The following is a 21,791-nucleotide window of genomic DNA, read 5'->3' on the forward strand; positions in this document are numbered from 1 at the left end:
AAGAGGAATAAACCCAGCAGGCCGTACACCACTCACTGTCTCTTGTCACATCCCTCTGCTGCACTTCGCAAGAAACCAGGCCTCCAGCACAGGCCACCACAGAGAGCAGGGAGGTGAGCCGAGTGTGCAGATGCCAGTGCAGGTAAGACCTGGTGGCTCTGACAACACAAGAATGCAAGCACCACTAAAAATCCACAATGTCTCTTAAGACCAAGGTTACCAAGAATTTATGTACATTAAAGACTTGACACACTGAACCCCTTCTGTATATGTAGATGAAAATTTGTAACTTACATGGCTTTGCTGTGCTTTTAACCACAAAATTTGCATCTCTATTTGCATGAATTAGGATGGCATTCACAGTGATTCAAAGTACAAGTTTAAGAAAAAAAAATTTTTTGCCTATCAACTCAATTCCAGACAGTATCTTATTGATCACTACACAAAGCAGAAAACCCATCAAGGGTGACTCTGAGCACACTTCAACATCAAATTGCCGTTTCAGGGCACTAGTCTAGGCACACTAGCCAGCTGAGCTAGAAGCCAACGATTGTGCAAATATTTACTGTACTTAACTATACAGAGAGGCAAACTAATAACAGAGCTGGCCATCCACATGCAAATTTTCATCACATATATGTGTCCTAGTTTCAGCTGGGATAGAGTTAACTGTCTTCCTAGTAGCTGATATGGTGCTATGTTTTGAGTTCAGTATGTGAAGAATGTTGATAACACTGATGTTTTCAGTTGTTGCTCAGTAGTGTTTAGACTAACGTCAAGGATTTTTCAGCTTCTCATGCCCAGCCAGTGAGAAAGCTGGAGGGGCACAAGTTGGCACAGGACACAGCCAGGGCAGCTGACCCAAACTGGCCAACAGGGTATTCCATACCGTGTGACATCCCATCTAGTATAGGAACTGGGAAGGCGGGGCAGGGAATTGCCGCTCAGGGACTAGCTGGGTGTCAGTCAGCGGGTGGTGAGCAATTGCACTGCGCATCATTTGTACATTCCAATCCTTTCATTATTGCTGTTGTCATTTTATTAGTGTTACCATTATCATTATTAGTTTCTTCTTTTCTCTTCTATTAAACCATTCTTATCTCAACCCACAGGTTTTGCTTCTTTTTCCCGATTTTCTCCCCCATCCCACTGGGTGTGGGGGGGGGTGGTGAGTGAGCAGCTGTGTGGTGCTTAGTTGCTGTCTGAGGTTAAACCACGACAATATGAGATTTCCTAGAGCTGCTAAAGTGTTTGGCACACGTACCTTGGGAGAATGTATCGGCGTTAAGAGAACGTACTGTATCCTGGATAACTGGAGAAGTTGCCAAATTTCCACAACAGGTTTTTGAATACACAGTACATACTGTTTAAGTAAAAGAACAGCTTACACTTAACCTGTCTTAATCCTTATAGTATTAGTTTTCTATCTTCAAAGCCACTTGTCAACAGCTGTGACATCAGCAATATTACTCCCTTTTTATGGTTTGAGAAATCAATTCAAAAAAGATGAAGCAACTTGCTGAAAGTAGGAGCCCACTGCCAGACAGGAACTATTTGGCATTTATCAAATACACAACCTATATTCAGGTCCCATGTAATGCGTGCTGGTCACTCCATACTCATGAAGCCTGTTAGGCATTGCTGGTCTAAGACATCGGTTTCCAAACGGGTGGTATAGTCACTCATAGCAGCAGACATGCTAGTTCTCACAGCAAGCATTGCTATTGCTTTCATCACATCAGCACAGCACAACTAAAGCCTCTTTCTACAATGACCACAGATTCTGTGTTCCAAATGGCAATTTCTGCATTTGGGAGACCCAGAGAGGGATCCCAAACATGCCAACATTGCATTTTTCAGTTTTTAAAACTGCACTGTGTTTTTATCTGTTTGCTTGTTTTAAATGCTCTGCTGCCCTGAACTCTTCACAAATCTTCATGTTGTCTGGATTCCTGGTTGTGATAACCTGCTGCTCAGAGTGAAAACCACCACCGTATTTTCTCTAATAATGTTGCTTCCACAAGAGAACTGCAGATGCCTTACTAAACTCACCACCCTCTTCAAAAATTCAACTGGAACTCTGCACCTTCTCCTTTAGCATCCATTGGAGAACAGTTCTCCAAAGTATTCAGTGTCACTGCCTACACAAGGATTGGTGTAGGGCTTTCATTTAGGCGTGTAGTTTACAGCCAGTGCCCAAAAAACATGAAGAGACAACAAAACTCTGAGGAAATGTGTTTTGATATGCTAAAAATATTCCTTTTTAAAATGAAGACAATCATTATCAATGTAATATTTATTTATGGTCTTTCATTCAATCTTTAAGTGCTTCAGGGGCTTTAGAAGCAAAACAAAATGATCATCAATTTATTGCTGCATAAGTGAAGCACAGAAATTTCCAGCAATGTGCCTAACACCACAAATCCTAGGGAGCAAAAGCACTAGGAATAGAATGTAATACCCTACCCGTGACTCCACTACCTTTACCTTGTATGCAAGCTATTTTATATCCTTTTCACACTGAACTTGGCCCAGAAAGGGAAGGGTATGGGGGGAAGAAATGACATCAGAATGTCAGAATGCAAGGTGAGGAAATAAAAAATAGCTACATGATTCATGTTAGGTGTTTCTGGACCGCTTCTCATCATAACAGAGGATTTATGGATCTAAACATAACAGAAATTTGGATGGAATGATATGCAACTTTTTGATATTACAAACAGTGGAAAGAAGAGTAGTGGCATAGAGAATGTGTCTGTTTTCCTTTCCTCACATAAACATTTTAAGAATTTAATAATAGCGGTAGTAGCATAGTTATAAAATCACCTGCATGAGCTGAGAGTGGTGAATGAGGCCGAGGCAGAGCTGAAGACTGGCCATTGCCCATCAAACTCTTCCTGTTGCTTGTTCTACAACTGTGGGCAAAAAGAGAGGAAAGACAACATCAGCATCAGAAATACAGTATGTACCGAATATGGACATTTTGAGATTCTGCTACTTTGTTCCTTTACTTCCCAGTCTCCTATTAAAAATCAGAGTGATTGTTTTTGTAGGCATGTCCAGGAAGTCTAAGATCATACTGGATAATGGCAAAGACAGCCGTTTCCAAAGAAAATGCACCATGGATACTTCTCAGGCTTGCACGTTTGCTATTCTGTGCAAAGACCAGCACTCCCCTGTAGAGTCATTTACAAAATGTTCTTCCCTGACTGCAGCTCATTTCTCTGCCATATACTTTTTATAATACATAAAAATATACAAGCATAATGTGAAAAACAGTCTCAAGCTTAGAATCACCATTCAATGATTAAACCTAGTTCTGTTGCATGGACTGTAGTGCCAAATCACATGCTACAAAGAGCAATGATTTATCAATCTGAGAATGCTACAATAATTATAAACCTAATTATTGAGATAAATTTCACATCTGTGCCTTTTGTCAATGGAACAGATGATGCCTAAGAAGATGAATGCATTTTTTTACTCATGCATTTTTCATCTGCAAAGCCACTAATTTCCCATATCACAAGATCATTAGGCAAGATAAATAGTAAATTAATGCATCTATTAAACTTGGGAAAGGAGATATTTTTCTTGAATACATCATACAGTTTTTAAATATTTGTAGGCAGAATTGTTTTTCTTTTTTCCTCTTTCTACTATAATAAATATTCTCACAAACATAAATACCCAACACTGCAAACATTCATGCACAAGGAAAAGAGTATCTTGAAGTCAAAGAAACCATAACTGTGTATAAACTTAAGTGCACATGCTAATGTTTACAGCACTGCAACCAGAATTTTTTTCTGTAAAGGTTTAGAAAAACTCAAAACCACTAAAAGCAGAAAAATTCATACATAACACCATTTCATTAACACAGTAGGTTCCAAGAAGCAGATTCAGATCATATTTGCAGATGTCTCCAAAGATGAATTTTGTAACATTATGATCTCTATATAAACAGCCAGAAAGCATGACTGATTAGTCTTGATATGGTATAAGTTGAACAAAATGCAAAAGGAAGGACAGAGTCTAATAGCATAAACAGCTAAGTAAAACAGATTCAAAAGAAATCCAAAGCAATACTGAAAACAAGAAAAATAAAAAAGAAAAAGAGGAAATACTGAGTATGAAAGCAGTATAGAAGATACCTGCAATATGCAAAAAAAGTCAAACACTAAGACCAATCTCCCCTTGAAAAATGTTTTGTGAAGCAGCAAGAGTGCCATTCCCCACTGGTTTAATGGGTTAATGCAAAGTTCATTTGCATGAATTGCACAATGAATTGCCATATCAATTATTATAATCAATTAAACAATGAGTTAACGCATGAATATATACTTATCATTCCTGCAGATCTATGTAAGAAAAGAAAGCACAAAATAATTGCAAGATTCACATTTAGACCACTGGAAAAGTCAAAACTTATTTAAGACCTACACCACAATTTCTAAGCTGAACAAACAGGTAGAACTTTTTAAAAGTGAAATTATACACGTGTTTTTAGGAATCTGTCTAGATTAAGGCCAGCTTTTTACAAGTATTTTTAACATACTCAGCACTTAATCTACTTTTTACATGATGGAACTTGAGTAAATATTCCAAATTTCATTAGACAACAATTTCAAAGTCATATTGTTCCCCCAATCTTTAAATTTTGTCCAGCTGAAGAGTCATATTCAATTCTTCTCTTATCTAAGAACGGTCCACATTCTTCCTTTTGGCTTCATGCAATATCACTGTACTTTTTGTAACTTTTCTTGTATCATACTATGACAAGCCTCACTTTATCTGCTACGCTTGTTTTTAAAAGCTTGAGTAACTGTTCCTTTGCAATTCTCCAATCTAAAACTGGTCCCAGTGGCAACTTTTTGTATTCATTAGACCTTCATTAAAGGACACACAGATTGCGTCTATCCATGATGATGTGAGGATATCACTTCAGCATCTGTGGTGCAGGCTGGGGTTAAGAGACCCCATTACGGGACTTTAAAGTAGCTTTGCATGGCTGAAGTTTGGGATATAAAGGATCACCACGTCTCCTGTCACAAGGAGGGAATACATTTTAAGCATCTAATCCTTGGATATGTTCTCAGCAAAACAAACATTACTTTCAACAAATTCTAGGCACCCTTCACCGATTTTGCCACAAAGACAAATCCAGATACAGGTTTATCAGTATCATTTGCCCTTATCTGTAGAAATTGAGAGTTTAGCACTTTAGCCATAATTTCCTATGTAAATAAATGACTACCTTGTATTCACTGTTACATTAAAATTCAAACTTCACATTCTTCAGGTGAAGTTAGCGCAACACCTTTCACAAATCATTATCAAAGATATCTAATTCAAGTTATCTTGATTTTTGAGGTGTAATTTTTAAGAATTACTTCTGGGGAGTACGACAGCAGTACCTTCAGTATCAAGATCTTATGTAATGAGAAAACTTTCCCCCAACTGCCATTTCAAAAAAATCTTTGCTATTTGCTCAGACGCAGCTGCAGCTATATGGAGAATTTACCTTTTACCACACAAATGAACTGTTCTATTGAGAAATAGAAAATAAAAAATATGAAGTCTCCTCTATTTATCTTACCAGTAAGGTAAGATGCAAATCACTGCATGAAAGGACAAAATCTATCCTAGAACTCTTGCTGTAGCCTTGTCTTTTCAGTTCTGTTTCACAAAGATTCTGAAACAACATTATCCATCTTGTATAATCTGTGAAACACAACTCCTGCCCCAGAATAATACTATTACAGAAGAGGCTTTTTGTGGGTGGAAAAAAGAAAAATCTTCAGGGAACCTTGAAAGATGATCTAAGCTGCTAGAGTACCACAAATGGGAAGCAGGGTCACACTAAGGAAGTATCAAAGCATCACTTACTCTCCTGCATTTAACCTTGAAACAGCAATCTTCCATATACAAAAGAATCCCAGAAGTTAAAGCCATTCTGCAGACAAAATAGTTTTTCCTAGATCTCTAAACACATCAAGTAACTTTCCCTTTCTATTGTCTTCTTAAACTGTTCTCCCATTCAAATCTGACAAGATAAACCAACTGATAAGAGGCAGCCCTGAGAGAAAGCCTCTTTGTCTGCAGGAAAGTTACAGCAGTGCAGGAACAGTCTACAGGGATTTTAACTTAGGGAAACAAACCTTGGTAAACCACAGAGCGCTACACCCTCAAAATGCAATTCTCTTAACCATTGGATTTCATGTTGTGATCAGGTTGCATGGCACAGAGAAGAGACTAGCAAGACAGGCAGCAGATACGACACTGGGTTTAGAGCACTGAAAAGGAAGGAGAAAGAAAACCATCTTTTTCCAAGGAGAAAAAGAGAGTAGGGGAGAACAAAGGGGGAAAAAAAAAATCAGTCATGTTCAACAATAATCAAACTTTGGGGTGCACACAAACTTAAACAGAATAGAAAGTTTACAATTTTTGCCCTTCATCATCTTCTCTGCCCCAGGAAGATCCTTCCTGGACTTTAGTCTGTTGCCCACAACTTAAAGTGGCAGTCCTGGATGACTACCTATCTGGAAGTAGTTGGCATTACACTGTATCAGTGGAGACCTGGACTACTGGCACTGTTCCTTATCTTGGAATCCAACTTGTAATTTCCTATTTGGTTTCCAAATCGCCCCAGGACAGGTTCTGCCTTACCTCCTGCTCTCCACCACTGACACTCCTGCCTACTCACACCTCTCCTCCCTATCCTGACTTGTCACCACGTCTCACTGCTGGTGAATTCCTCCTTCATCCCAGCTCCAGTATCAGGCCCAACACACTAACCTCTGAGTCACTTCTCCTCCTCCATCTGCTACAGATGATCAATGCTTCCCATGAGAAGTACTCATGATAAAGCAAATAGAGGACACTACATAAGAAGTGCCTTGTGCTCAACTTTGTTAATCACAAAGCAAGGATGAACTACAGCTGCTGAAAGATGCAATCCAATTGCATGAATCTTGATTACCTTGCTCCTTAAATAGCCACAATTCTTCCCATACCAGACAAAAGCCATTGGGGCAGAGATGATGGGAACTGCTAGATTGAAACCAGCAAAGCACAAGATAAAAGTACTAGTATAGCCATTAAAATAGAGCTACACTCCACAAGCTCTTGGAAACACTAAATAGAATAAAAAGTTGAAGCAGAAATACAGTTCTTCTAGGACAGGGAGTACTTCATCCAGAGCTGAAATATTAAATGCAGGTTTCCTGATAGACTAATCAAGAAATGGTAAACACTGCAAGAGGTATGCACTGAAATGGAAATTTTCTTCCTCAGAACAAGGGCTAATATGTGAGCAAATTACTGGCAGTAAAGGTTAATTGCTCCCTCCCCCCCCCAAAAAAAAGTAGGGAAAGAAGGCTATTTTGACAGAGATTACCACTTGCCATGCTTTTCATGGGAAATTTGGCATCAGCTTTAATCATTTATAATGATTTCATTTCAACGTCCTCAATTATTAATATTTACACTTGTAATGAAGATGGATTTGGACTGTAAGCTCTTATGACAGTTCACCACCTTTCACAGGCTACGCTGAGCACAGCACTACTCCACAACACTGCTTAATTTTGCTATCAGTGTAACACAGTGGTTTAGCTGAAGGTAAAGATTAAAAAGGGACGACTCCTAGTTTAAGAGAGGCTGTAGACAAAATGTCTTATTTGCTAATACAAGTACAGAGAAATTAAACTATTGCCGTACCCAGAATGCAAAGCCTGACTACGTAGACACAAGAGAGACTAATAATGCAAGACAAGCACTCCCATAAACGCTCTAGGGATAGTAAGTGTGGTTATAATTTCTCTAGTGTTAAAATTGCATAGCTGAAAACTACCTCAGGAGGAACATGCTGTGCCTAGCAAGACTTGAGATGTGGCCTCTTTGTTTATACAGGAAAGTTAAATTTAAGTTATATTTCAGTTATATTTAACTTGTTATGAAGCAAGCTAACCTGTGACTTCATAGTTACTTATTATCTTCATGAACAGCAACACTGAAGAGTCAACAGTGCAAACAGCACTGACTTAAAAAAAAAAATTAAATCATTTAAAGTGAGGAATTTAGCTTGTTGTGTTTTGGGTTTTTTGGTTTTATTTTGTTTTTAAAGAAAAAGAATCCTTTTGCATTAAAAAGCAATTTGGTGAGTATTTGCCAGCTCTCCAGAATCCAGGCAAGTTCTGTGGGACATTAACTCGAACTAATGCAAAAATAAGCTGCCATGACAAGATGACGCACACTGATGCTGCAGCAGCTTCCTTGTCAAAAAGAGCCTTTAAGCTTGTATTTGATGAAGCATCTCCTGATCTAGAAAGTCAAAGTAACACACAGCCTGCAGTTAATGTTAGTTTCACACCTTGATCACTTTATAAAAGAAAATGAATCAACCAATAATGTTCTTCTCTGAATACTGTGGTATTAGGGTTACATAAGCAAAATCCACACACTCTATTCAGTGCTATTCAGGCTGAGAAGTTGGGGTTGTTCAGCCTGGAAAAAAGAAAGCTCTGGGGAAACCTTATAGCAGCCTTCCAGTACCTAAAGGGAGCCTACAGGAAAACCAGAGGGGGACTTTTTACAAGGGCAAGTAGTGACAGGACAAGGAGCAACGGCTTTAAACTGAAAGAGGGTAGATTTAGATTACATGTAAGGAAGCAGGTCTTCACTGTGGGGGTGGTGAGGCACTGGAACAGGTTGCCCAGAAAAGTTGTGGATGCCCCATCCCTCGAAGTGTTCAAGGCCAGGTTGGATGGGGCTTTGAGCAACCTGGTCTAGTGGAAGGTGTTCCTGTCCATGGCAGGGGGGGATGGAACTAGATGATCTTTCAGGTACCTTCCAGCCAAAACCATTCTATGATTGTATTTTCTGCTGCCCTGTTCTACCCTATAGCTAAGGGAGACTGAAGAGTAAAGAAGCAAAGGTTTACAATTTTGCAGAGATTATTTCCTAGACTCAAGTAGGTAAATTCTCGAGGTGCTACAATCATTGAGAGAAATATGCAAACCATCTGAATGCAAGTAAAACGTACCATCAGTAACAGTCGGAATTTTCTTTTTGTTCTTTCAGTGGCTTTCAATGCTCCACACCCATATCCATTTGGTATCACCTAGCATTATTTTCTGATATATTTTTACTAGGCTGTATGTCTGCATATACACTTTCCAAATTTGCTGCATGCATATAGATATGTATATAAGCATATACATATATACATTCATATTTACATGTATAAAATGTATATATGTCTTTTTATAAACGTATGTATATAATGCTAGATTTAAAACATTACACATACAGCCAAACATTCTATTTATTCACTCTGTGAGGAATTATTCCATATCAGTCTTTAATGAGCTGGGAAAAAAAAAAGCTCTTGGGATTTAAGTCTTAACTATTGTAATGTACGGGTTCAGGTTTTACTCTTCTATATTTAAAGTTTAGTCAACTTAAATGAGGCCAGTTTTAGTCTGAAGAAGTGAGAGTGCTGTCAAAACATAATAAACGACACACCAAGATGAAGTACAGAGCTGCTGGCAGCCCTAGTTTGGCAGAGTTTGTCCTGAATCTTTGCAACACTACAGTGAGCATTTCAGTTTGGCTACTGGCCAAGTATGCATGGACAGTAAGCTAAGGGTCTTCTAGGTACTCATGCATTTGTGTCCAACTCCTTTTTCCCTGCCATTACTACCACCTACCAGCATGCCACCAGAACTTCATCATTCCTCAACCATACGAAAAAAGAGACCTCAGTCTTTTCCTTCTTTTTTTCTAAGAAAATCTGCAGGGAAAATAAAACTTAAAATGCAGCCAACTGGATGCATGATCACCTTCTGCATGGACTGCCTGAAGGGCTTAAACGCATGCAAGACAGCATCATTGCAAAAATATCTGCCAAGAAAAATCAGAGAAATGCAAAACTATCTGCTAAATCTGTGCTGTTCGGACCTGAGACTGTCGCAAAGACAGACTTCTTACTCTGTAGAAGGCCTCTCAATCTCTACCCCTCTAGTGTACTACAAAACAAATAAACAGATCCTTAATTCGCCTTCTCAACTGTACTTGCTAGTTAGATATGTGTTCAGTGTATTTAACTCCAGTGACTGCTCTCACTTTTACTCTAAGCAATTTTGATCAATCATTTTTCTTCTTCTCACACAGGAGAAAAATCAGCAGTTTCAAGAAATCTGAATTTCTTCTGCAGAACTAAAATGGTGTATTTCTATCTGTTCTGTTCCTTCCTAAAACAACGAATTCAGTTTTAACTTGTTAAAGAGATAAATATTTAATTATGTAACATAAAAAGGAGTATTAAGCTAACTACTAACTCCATAGTTGCACAATATTCACAAAATAGCTGCATACAAGATAAAGTCTGTAACGCACACAAAGCCAGCGGGCGGCGGAGAGCAGACAAAAAGAACACACAGGATCATAAACCAGCCCACTGCGCAATTCTGCTTCATTATCCACAAAATGCAGTTTTTGCGTCTTCATATCATACAACCTATTGAGAACACGCTGATGGGATCATTTAAATCGCACTGCTTCTTGAATTTCTTTTTAAATCTTATTTGTGTTCTGGGAAGGGACATAAACCATTATGAGGTGAAGAGCACATTTGCTATAATACCGAGATATTTAACAAAATTCCTCGATGCACCAGTATTACTCTTTCAAAATAGAAAGGTAAATAGCAAGCTAGTACCAGAAGTAGAGGAAAACACACACAGGGCTGGCCTAAATCATCACTAAGTATGATTATCTTTATCCTACATAATTCAGGAGATGCAAAAAAAAAAAAAGGCAGAAACACCTCACTGGAAAGAAAATTAGTAATAATCAGGAACCACAGTGATGGGTTTATAATATTTAACAAGTGCTACCTTAAAAAAAAAGCTTCATACATTACACCTGTGAACATCAAAGCATCAATAGTTTGGAGATGTTAATGAAATGAAGTAGTGCCTTGACTTGGATAGTAGATAACCCTGCAGAAACCATTTGCATTAGACAGGAAATACCCTATTTACTGGAGCACATGCCTATCAAGGCTGCAGCACAGACAGGTGGTTTAAAACACAGGTCTCACTGTGCTCTTGGCCACCCCCAGAAGTTTCACACTAACACAGATCACTCCAGATTTTGAGACTACAAGCTTCTGGTGCATCCCTTGGGATAAGACAATGCAGCCAGACATTTCTTACCATGTTGTGGTGGTCAGGCTGGGGGCAGGATGTTTCTCACTCTGCCCCCTTGCTCGTAGTTAACAGCTTGAGAGAAACTGGGGAAGCGTGGGGAGCAGAGGGAGGCGAGTTGGGGCTGCTGGATACAATTCTCTGCTGCTCCTCCCTCCAGAGCCTCCACTCCACCTCAGGCTGGAGTGCTGTCTGCCAGGCTGTAGCATAGTCACCATCACAGGCGGTGCTTGCCTCTGGCTCTGTCCCCAGTTCGGGAGCTAGGCTGGTGCCCCGTGACTGCTGCTGCTGCTCACAACACCAAGAAGTCAGACTCGGGTGAGGAGGTAGCTGGGGGATATCCTCCTCACCCTTCCATCCCCAGATGAAGTTAAGGTATAGAGCAAGAGCCTTTTCCACGCTTACAAAGAACAGAGCAGCCCACCTACTGGCAATTTTGACCCAGTCCGGCCCTTCAAAAAAACCCGAACAAAACCAATAAACAGACAGGTCCTGTTCCAGCCATATTTCCTTTGAACAACATCCATCCAGACTCGAGGACTAACCAGGCCATTTCAGTACTGCAAGGGAGCCAAGCACATACCCTGAGCTTTCTGTAACTCTGGTTGAAACTGAGGCCGCCACAGTTCAGAATTAAGATAAAACATGGGAGTGTCTCCAAACTAGAGACAGAAGACCTGTTTATCCAGATACCTACCGCAGCGAAATCCTGTCTACCTTCTCCCCAGCTTTCTCATTCTGTTTTCCACTTAGACCTATGACCTCTTGGCTTGCTTTGCTTTTTCCTTGCTGGTGGCTGTTCCCAACACCCACAGCTCGGAGCACCACTGTTCGTAACTCATCATATATCATGGAATTAGTGGGCCATGATGATAAGCCAGACAGACCTCCTCATAACATTGAAAGCATTCCGCAAATAGCACAGAGAGTAGCTTTAGGGAGTGCTTCTCTTGGCCCAAAGAGTGTGCATGGGATTAACATTTGATAAAGTCTCAAAGGGTTAAAGTCTGCCTGGTACCTCAGTAGATGTCTAGGAGACACCTCAGAAACAACCACTCCATTTCCAATTGGGGGAAGGAAAGAATTAAGTCTGCTCTGCTTCTTGCTACAGAAGTTGTGCTTCATCTTCCTTTCAACCTCCTCAATTTGTCTGTACTCATCAAAATATTTATGTTGCCAAGGCTACTTTCACATAAAAAGAATCAGAGGGTTCTTAAAACAAAACTCTACACAGTACCCTTTATCACATGAAACACTCTCTGCTCTGCACTCCAAAGATTCTCCCCATGAGAACAGCCACTAAAAGACAAGCTCCTAGAAATATTTTTCCCTACATTATTTCATAATTTGTTAGGAGTTTTGAGCTTTTTTTTTCATTAGCCCTCCCCCAAAATAGTCACGAAGAAGTACAACTAAATTAATCCTAAAATTCAAGGGTAGGAAATTGGAAGCTGCCTAAAGTAGAGAGATTTTACATGGTTTCACTTTCAAACCCAATAGTTCTCTTCTGGTTTAACCCCTAAAATAATTTGTATTTATACCTGACTCCTTTCTCCTGCAATTAAATACTAACAATTCATTTTTACTCGAAAGAGTAGTGAGGCCAGACTGGACTGCCCCTTTCCTCCCTTGCCAAATTTGGTAGCTCTCAATCTCTCAAAACTGTAAGGGCACACATGATGATTAAATGTGTTGTCTTTAAATCTTTAGCAAATACTACCAAAGATTCACGGGGTGAATGGGTAAGACAATGCCAGAACAATGCACCTGACTGAAGAAAAACTAAATTTCCAGACCAAACCTACCAGGAACAAAAGTCTGAATTTTTTTATTCCTACTTGGGCAGGATCCTAAAGCTAAAAGACACTTTTTCGTATCAATGTTTATTTTGTGACTGAAACCTCCACCACCTGAAAAATCTCTTGTGAAATAAGAAGGTTCAAGAATACCAACCCAGCAAACCTTTAAGCCCCTTGCACCAAAACTCCTTTTTCTACAAACTTCACATCTTCAAGAGAAACACATAGTTATCAAAGAGATGACAACCTACACGTGCACAGGCATAAGCAGGGTTCACCTGTATTCACCAAAATCACTGTTAATCCCACCTAAATACATAAGGCCTGTCACCACTTAAGCAGCAAATGCTTCACACAGTTTTGAAACAGAAACAGGGACACTGAGTGCTTCCCAGCGAAGGCACATCTTCAAGCCTCCCCCTCTCATGTACTCCTGCCCAAATGCTGGGACCACACCGATCTTTAAAAACAGCTGGAATGATGGTGAAATAGTATAGCTGCACTAGCTACCACCTTAAGCAACATAATTCAGCAGAAAGTTTCTGAAAGGGATTTCTGGAACAGCAACAAAAACAGAATTCCTTTTGTTGCAGCCAGGGTGGGGGTGTGGGGAGCACTCAAAGATGTGAAGTCTCCAGCAGACACACTCTCCCAGTAAGAGTAGAAGGTCCTGAGCACTGCCATTATTTAATCTCTTGAGAACCAGAAATGAAGATACACATCCACAGACTGGAAAGCACTGCAACGATGAAGCACAGTTGCCTAGTGAGCATTTGACACACAAGGGCAATGAGCTTCATCCCTTCTACAGCACTTTGGCATTAACTACAGTGGTTTCTCTCTCTCCTTTCCTCATACACATATAAGAGTTGCCAAAATCTGCAATAAATGCCTAATTTTAAACTATGCAATGAGATAAATTTTAACCCTTTCTTTAAAGGAATTAATGCAAATAACAGGAAGATGGTCCTGTTCCCTTTTATTTCTGAACTTTTAGAAGAGGCAAGAGGCAATATTATACAACTAAAGTAGCACACCTTCCATACAAGTAATAAACATTTTGAAATTAGTATTCTGTACTGTCTTTTGCTTGGACATAAGTAGTCAGTAGTGCTTAAGCAGTTAATACACTGGAATTAAGGAAATGAAGAAAACACTTAAAAAAAAATAAATCACTGTTTAGTACAAAATACGGGTGTTTGAAAACTATGCCCTTTACTGGTTAGGAGCCTGCATATGAACAATTAAGCAGGAGGCATTCAACCTGAAAACTACGTCTGTTCCCATAAGACCTCTGGCAGCACAATCAGTGCCCCACATTTGAGTGTGCACACATTGACTGCAGTCCAGAAATTTAGTTTGCAAACAAAAGACCCCCTTCTCTTTACTGAGACCCACATTCTCCTTCCCTTCCACTGTCAGCTGACCAAAAGTTTTTTAATTAAATCATAATTAAGCATCTAGAAGCATTATTTTCCTGGGGGGAGGGGGGGTGGAGGGAGGGGGCACGGAGGAAATCCTTTCATTATGCCCATTCAGCTGTTGGTGTCTGTTGAGCCTGCCGAAGAGGGTGTCAATTAACGTCAGCTATGGCAGCTTTCATGAAGAGGCTGTTTGTTCAGTAGGAACTGGCCATCTGCAAAGTCATGCTGAAACGTAAGCAACCAAACACTCTATGGTCACAACGTTAAGACATCACTGGACACATACATGCAGCCAGCAAGGTGGCATTCCCCATCAGTCATATGGGGCTGTAACAAATCAGATTCTTTTTTCCCTTGGAGTTCCCAAACACAGCTACATCCCTTTAATAGCAAAACAACAAATAACCAATATAAAAAACCTGTACATCTGGTCTTTTTCCAGATGAAAACTGAGCTTATATAACTGGCATAACTGTTGATTATTATTTTTTATTTAACAAAGCTTCACAAAAAATTTAACAGAAAAAAGAGAAATCTGTGCTGGCACATAGCTGATACCATTTACAAAACTACAGAAACTACATCAATCACTTCTTGCCACCACAATTTTTTATTAGATATACAGTATCTACACTCAAGAGTTAGCTGTGTATCTATACTGGTATAATTATATATGCATATTCCCCCTTCTACAGATGTAGTTACATCATAGAGTAAAAGTCTTTTACTGGTTCAGATTCTCCCAGATGGAAATAAAGATGAACCATGAGAATACAAACTCTCTTCTTCAACTGTAATTGTGTACTAACAAAGCTACGTCAGCAAAATTAACTGACTAGCTATAGCTCAAACCATTACCCCTGTTTAAAACCCCGTGTGTAGGTCTGGAAGCAAACTTCAGCTCTACATGCCAGTACACCTACTGAGGAAAGCAATCTATTATACATGCAGATCACCCTGCTTTGCTGCAAAGTCACGGTGAGGTAATTGGGAACGTCTGAATAATCTCCCGTGAAGCAATTCAAACATATCCAGGCATAGTCATCAGCAGGGATGACAACACAAGGCTTTTGACATCCACTCATTCTCCGGTTTTTTTGGTTTTTTTTTTTTTTTTTTTTTTTTTTGGGGGGGGGGGGGGGGGGGGGGGGTGGGTGGTAAATGATTAATCATCAAGCACCACAGAAGCCAGGAAAGATCAGATGATTTATGTGTTTCAGTTTGCTGCCACAGACCTGGCACTTACATATACATGCGCATTTATACTATTAAAAATAGTATGCTCCAGTATTAAAAAAAGTTTCAGTGGTGTACGTTTCAAGTGACTGGATTACTCAAACAGTGAGGTCAGAAACAAATTATCTAGGCCGTCCCATATAAGTACTGATAAAGCATTCATGTTATACCACCAAGTGTTCCCTTCCCCCTGACATGCTGTATGTCACTTTAATGATCCAAGTGTCCAAATCTCTGAACCAGAAATACTGTATAACTTTAGAATCCCTTAAGCCTATCTAACATAGGTTTTCTGGAGATCAAAACACAATAGCGCAGGGTTGCAATCTCTCATACAGGCTCTGAGAAGAGATGACACATTATGCAGGAAGAGGGGAATTTTTCTTCTCTGCAATGGTATACTTCAAGCTCTTTCCCACAACTGGTGACCCAGCACAACTATAACACAATCTGACCTTAAATTTATCCACATGGTTACATCTAATGAAAATCCGCTGAGTGAAACTGGACAATGAGTAGCATTTTCCTAGCAAAAAACAACAGTAGGCATTCAACACTACAAGTCTTCAAGTAGAGCTCTAATGAAATGAAATTTACCTCCAGGGATTAATCTGGTCCACAAAATCCATCCATACTTTGTCTTTACCAAGACTTCTTTCTGTGAATAATGTTTTACAGAAACTTGGAATTTTCAGGACCAAGTAACCTTAATTTTTCATTTATAGCTCTCCCGATTCCCTTCAGTAGCCAGTAACACCCTATTTTCTCATGAAAATCCAAAACCACAGAAACAAGGCTAAATGACAATTTAAAATTAACTTTTATCCCTAGTATACTTTTCTATACAAGACTTAAATCTATACAATGATACAGTAACCCACAAGAATATAGAGAAAAGACTAAGTCCATCTTCAACACATCAGAGTATACAAGCAATTTATAAAAACAAATTTTGCATATACTTTGCCCTATCCATACCAGGAAAGAAGTATTTTACTACCAAAGTAATGTACTAATTGTTCATAAATAGAAGTAGGTCACAGAGGATTCATGAACGCAAATGCCAGTGACTCAGTGTAGAAGAAAGAAGAAAAGGAAGAAAACAAGTGCAAGGATATGATTTATAGTGTGCAAACGGCTATGAGCCAATACTGTGAAGAGGAACAATTTCACAACGAAGATTTTTTAATTCACCCTGGTGTGTCAAGAATGAAGCATCACATAAAACAACTAGTAAAGCAACATCCACTATTGAGACAAAAAAGCAAGCAGTGATAATTACAGTTAACATTTTAATTTTGGACAAATGGGTTAACTTACTCTCCACAGCTATGAAAGCCTACAACCTACCTGACCCAACAGCAGCAATAGCTTTAGGTGCCCGATCTAGCAGTGCTGCTGGCAGTAACAAGAACAACCTGAGATGCTATATGAGATGCTATAGGAAATACTGTCTGTCAAATTATGCAACACAGGCTGGCATACATCTCTATTAAACTTAACTGTTTAAACAATATCTACTCTAATACAAGCAGGATTGCAGGCAAACTAAAGGAGAGGAAACCAAAATGAGTGTGTTGTCAACTGTTACAGCTGTATGATGTAGTACATGCAGTTATTCTTGAAGTTCTAGCTTCTGGATTCATACAACGACTCGAGAACTCCAAGTATTCAGTGTTTGAGGGTAGGGTTTTGTTGTTGCTGGGTTTGGTTTTTTCTTTAGAGTTTGTTTGGCCATTTTCCTGGAAGTTCATGTTTCAAGCCATATTTTGGCAAAGGAGAGATTTAACATGAACCCTAAACATCTAAAACCAGACAAAACCTAACTTTTATCCATGAACACTTCAGCATTAGAAAAGACAGTGCTAAAATCTACACAGCAGTAATGAATTCCAAATAAAAAGGAACACTGGCTTGGACACACACAACAAAGTTGAACAGCACAATTCAGTGTACAGTCTGTCATCTTTACACATCAATCCCTGAAAGAATTCTAGCATTATATTGTTAAAAAAAAATCTCAAGACTTCATAATCCTGCAAGAACAAATCCATCTGGCTTTTTAACTTCAGTTAAAATCCCACCTCAGAGCAGCAATGTCAAGGACAGCAGACACATGATAGTGGAAAAAGTAAATTTGAAAGAGAATTTGTGTCAAAGCTGTCAAGGAGGAGAGTTGGAACTCTCCTACAAAAAGCAATTTTACATAATTCTTTGCTGTTTATAAATGATTAATTACACAAAAGCTGTTATCTCAGACATGAGCTTATGTACTTACAAGAAAAATTAGAAAAATTCTCACATTTTTTGCTTCCACAGATCCCAACTGTTCTGAATTACAATTTGCGCCTATGACTTTCATTGGATTTAGACCTAAGAAATGCTCAAATTGTCATTAAAACAGTACAATGGGATCCATAATGAGCAAATTTCCCCCTTTCCTCAACTATGTCTTAAAGTACTACCACATCACATTACATTCCTCAAATTCTCTAAGACATACTACTATGCTAGCAATTAAGTCTTATGTGAACAAGCTAAAACCAAGACTGTCCACACATTTCTGTAAGCTGTACTGCCACAAGGTTACACCGTCATCATTATTATTCTGAGATTCACGCCAGTGATTCCACCACAGAAAGCAGTCTTGCAGGTTACCAGTCATCTTAAGCAGTGTGGATGAAGAGAAATGGAAGTTGACTCTACAGTTTAAGATGAATTCAGTAGTTTTAACACACAACTAGTCTGTTCCACTGAAAACTTGCTTTGGCACGACTTCCACATACTGTCTGTTTGATGTAATGGAGACAGGTTCAATTGGAACTACAACACATAACATTCTGTGATCTTCTAACCTTCTCAGTAGTAAGGAAGAACATGCTGAGAGTTTGAATATTAATCCTTCATTTCCTGGATTTTGCAAAATAGAGGCCTCAAACCTCTAATTTGGTTCAGTGGTTTAATCAAACATTAGACTTTCTATTAACATAAGGTCTAGCTCAGCTTTTCAAATAATTATTACAAATGACCTCAAACAGACTATGTTCAGCTTGAAAGCCAAATGTAGGCATACATCTGAAAGACAAAACACTGTCAGCAAAAGCCACTCCCCAAATGTCTCGAATAAAAAGAGCAGAGACATTTGTTGGGATTATCCTTTCTTCAAAAAGTAACTGCAAAAATTACCACTACCCATATAAACAGATTTTACCTTTGAAGACGTAAATTAAATTATAAAGCATTCAGATAAATAAATGTTAACATAATCACATGCTTTTTAATAATCTCCCTTCTACAAATGCATAACTAAACATTAAATGAAGATTATTTTTCAGTCTTTCAAAACCTCAAGAAAGTCTGTGCAGGTAATGGTAGCACTCAGTTTAGAAGGGCTGGACAACTAGTTTGATGGACATATGGGTGTGTGACCAATTAAAAAGTGACTGTTTTATCAACCTAGCTTAAACTGATTATGGAGCTCTGACTTGTTTTTATGGGGTTGTATAATCTCCTGCCTCATTGTGACTAGCATAAATGTAGCTGATACAGGAAAGTAATGACAATTACATTTTAAAAAGTGACCAATAAAAAACTCCTCAAGAATCTAATTGGTAAACTGGCATTCAACAATTCATATTTCCTCCCACAATTTGGTGAAATAGCAATATAATCTGATCATCTCTTCCTTCCAAAGCGTTGCATTAGATTTTACATGACTGTGTTTACTGATTGACACAGATTCTTTATTTCTTCATATTCTTCAGAGAAATAGCATACCTTGCTCTCTTAATGCCCTACCTCTCCCCCCCCCCAGTAAACTCAAACACAAGACTAGCAGCTTCACACCTATTTAACATAGGAGAGGTACAGTATCATTTTGCAAAAATCTGCTAAACTCCCAAGAGTTTCCGTAAGCCTGAAGCTGGACTGAACATTACATTACTGATATTCATAGCTTTGATATCACAGCTCAGCAGATAGCCACTGACACATCACCCACTCAGAGCTCTAAAAACAAGTTATGGTAATAACTCCAGAAAATAATATTCTGCATTTAAATTCTGACCATTCAGTATGTTATATTAGCCATATCTTTAAAACAGATAATGTAGTCACTCTCTCCAAAGGACAAATTCTGGTATTCCTACACTAATGTCTCCCAGCACACTTTATCACTGTAGAAAAGTAGAAACATGTCATTCATCAGTAGTGGAGACAGGAATCATGCTGCAATGTGATACAAAGCTACACGTCATATCCTTTACAAGTCTAGCTTTAATAGTCAAAATGCCTGTAGCCATATCACCTCGTGCTGCGACTCTGTCACATCTCAGGCTACGCGGCATTAGGCTAACTAGCTGCTGCAGGAAATGATGATGATCTCAGTCAGAGCGAAGCACACACCCCAGTATGGTGCTGCAGGGCACAGTGCTGGTTTGCAGATGAATCTGGGCTGCCAACCACGTGAGATCATTAGAGATCACTGCTTTTGGTAAGCGTAAGGGTAGTCAAGCACGCACTTTTGAAAAAACCTACCGAACATTTGGAAACCCAGATCAACTGAGTGTGTTTTCTTCAGTCCTGGATTGCTCTTCAAGATCTCAACAAGCTAATTAAAGAAAAAATTCAATCATTTTGACGGCATATTTGTGCTAAGCAAAATCCTGGTTACCTGAAGGTTTTCTCTACCAATCCTTAATTTAAAATCCACATGTCTTCCAATGGAATTAAACTACTGAAAACCACCCAAACTAACAAAAAAAGGTCTGTTACAATAAAGTGCAATGAGGGTGTTCTGAGACTAAATTTAGCAATACACAATTATCCACTTCAACAAATCAAATTCTTATCAAATCACGGGCCATGTATAAAAAGTAGGTAAATTATACTGATAACCTCTTCAGAAGGTTATCACCACTGAGTATGCAAAGAGAAGCATGGAAGTTCACTGATTTTGTTGAGGCAAATAGGTGGGATGTGTGGCCACAGTACAGATTAGAAGTCAGATTTTCACATCCAAGCAACTAAATCATACCCTCAAGATACATACCAAAATTTTCAATAGAAAAAGTACTCAGCATAGTTCAATATTGTCATTTTATAAATTCACTGTGCTGGGAGAACAGAAGGAAAAAAAAAATCCAATAAGCCTTAAGCAAAACTATTGTCTTAGAGCGTTACAGTAAGGTGCCTTCCAGCTTACTTCAAACAGATCAAATCAACTGAAATTAATCATACATTATACATTAGACACTTGCTTGAAAATCTCGGTACCCACTAAACTCACCAAGTACATTAACGCTGTTGCATATTTTCTATTCCAATATTAAAATGCAGCAAGTATGTGAAACAATCTGCAGCTTTTGTTTTCTATATATCATTTTTCTTCTAGAAGGGCATATGAAAACAGAAAATTGTAGGTACTCCTGTGCATGTCCCTACAGCCATGTGGTATTCCTCCCAGCCAAAAAACCCAACTATGCCACTACAATGGTGCTTTTTGGTTGAAAAAGTCTTTGGAATAAATGATAATTTTTTTTAGATGTTCTTACTCTAGATTTTATCTAAAACTAAGTAATGACTGGATTTTTGTTGTTGTGCAAAAACGTACAATGATTTCAGACTGTAGCTCTTCCCCCTTTAGGCTGCAATGGAGTCAATTTGCAGACACTCTGGAAAACTGGAGTAGGTCAGCTTTGTTCCAAGACTTCTAAAGAAAAACTATTTTGATGGAAGAGCTGTCATAAAAGAGAAAACCCCAGATTTTCTACTCTCAAGAACAAAACCACTTGGTCCAACATGCAAAAAAGCCCAGTGGCAAGAAGCACTATTAGTCCTTATATATGTAACAGTGCTACGACTCATTGTTCTAGACATCATACAAACACAACAAATGACAGCCTCTGCTGGAAAGAGCTTACACAGTCCGAAAGCCCAGGCATAACAGGTAGATGAGACAAACATCTCTGACAGGTTAGAATAGGGTGTGGATGAAGTGAGGTGACAGAAAAGGGTGTGCTACAATTTTTGGCCATCAGGAAGAGTAATCACCTCACTACTCATCCGGCCCATTAGCCCATTAGCTAATTTAAGGTTTCTATTTGCATCACAGCAGAAGT

The 21,791-nt window shown here is 38.9% G+C and overlaps 1 protein-coding gene across 15 annotated transcripts in view; it reads right to left on the bottom strand.

Annotated features, from left to right (window-relative positions):
* The window catches only part of MAST4 (microtubule associated serine/threonine kinase family member 4), a 313,563-nt gene that overhangs the window by 77,807 nt on the left and 213,965 nt on the right, over positions 1 to 21,791 (bottom strand). For all 15 annotated transcript variants that reach the window (XM_041120871.1, XM_030004201.2, XM_041120872.1 and 12 more), the window contains one exon: positions 2,827 to 2,915. In XM_041120871.1, coding sequence (XP_040976805.1) covers positions 2,827 to 2,915 — 89 coding nt within the window. The remainder of the gene's footprint in view (positions 1 to 2,826; positions 2,916 to 21,791) is intronic.

This window comes from Aquila chrysaetos, chromosome Z, assembly GCF_900496995.4.
Source record: "Aquila chrysaetos chrysaetos chromosome Z, bAquChr1.4, whole genome shotgun sequence".
Classification (NCBI taxonomy): Eukaryota; Metazoa; Chordata; class Aves; order Accipitriformes; family Accipitridae; genus Aquila; species Aquila chrysaetos.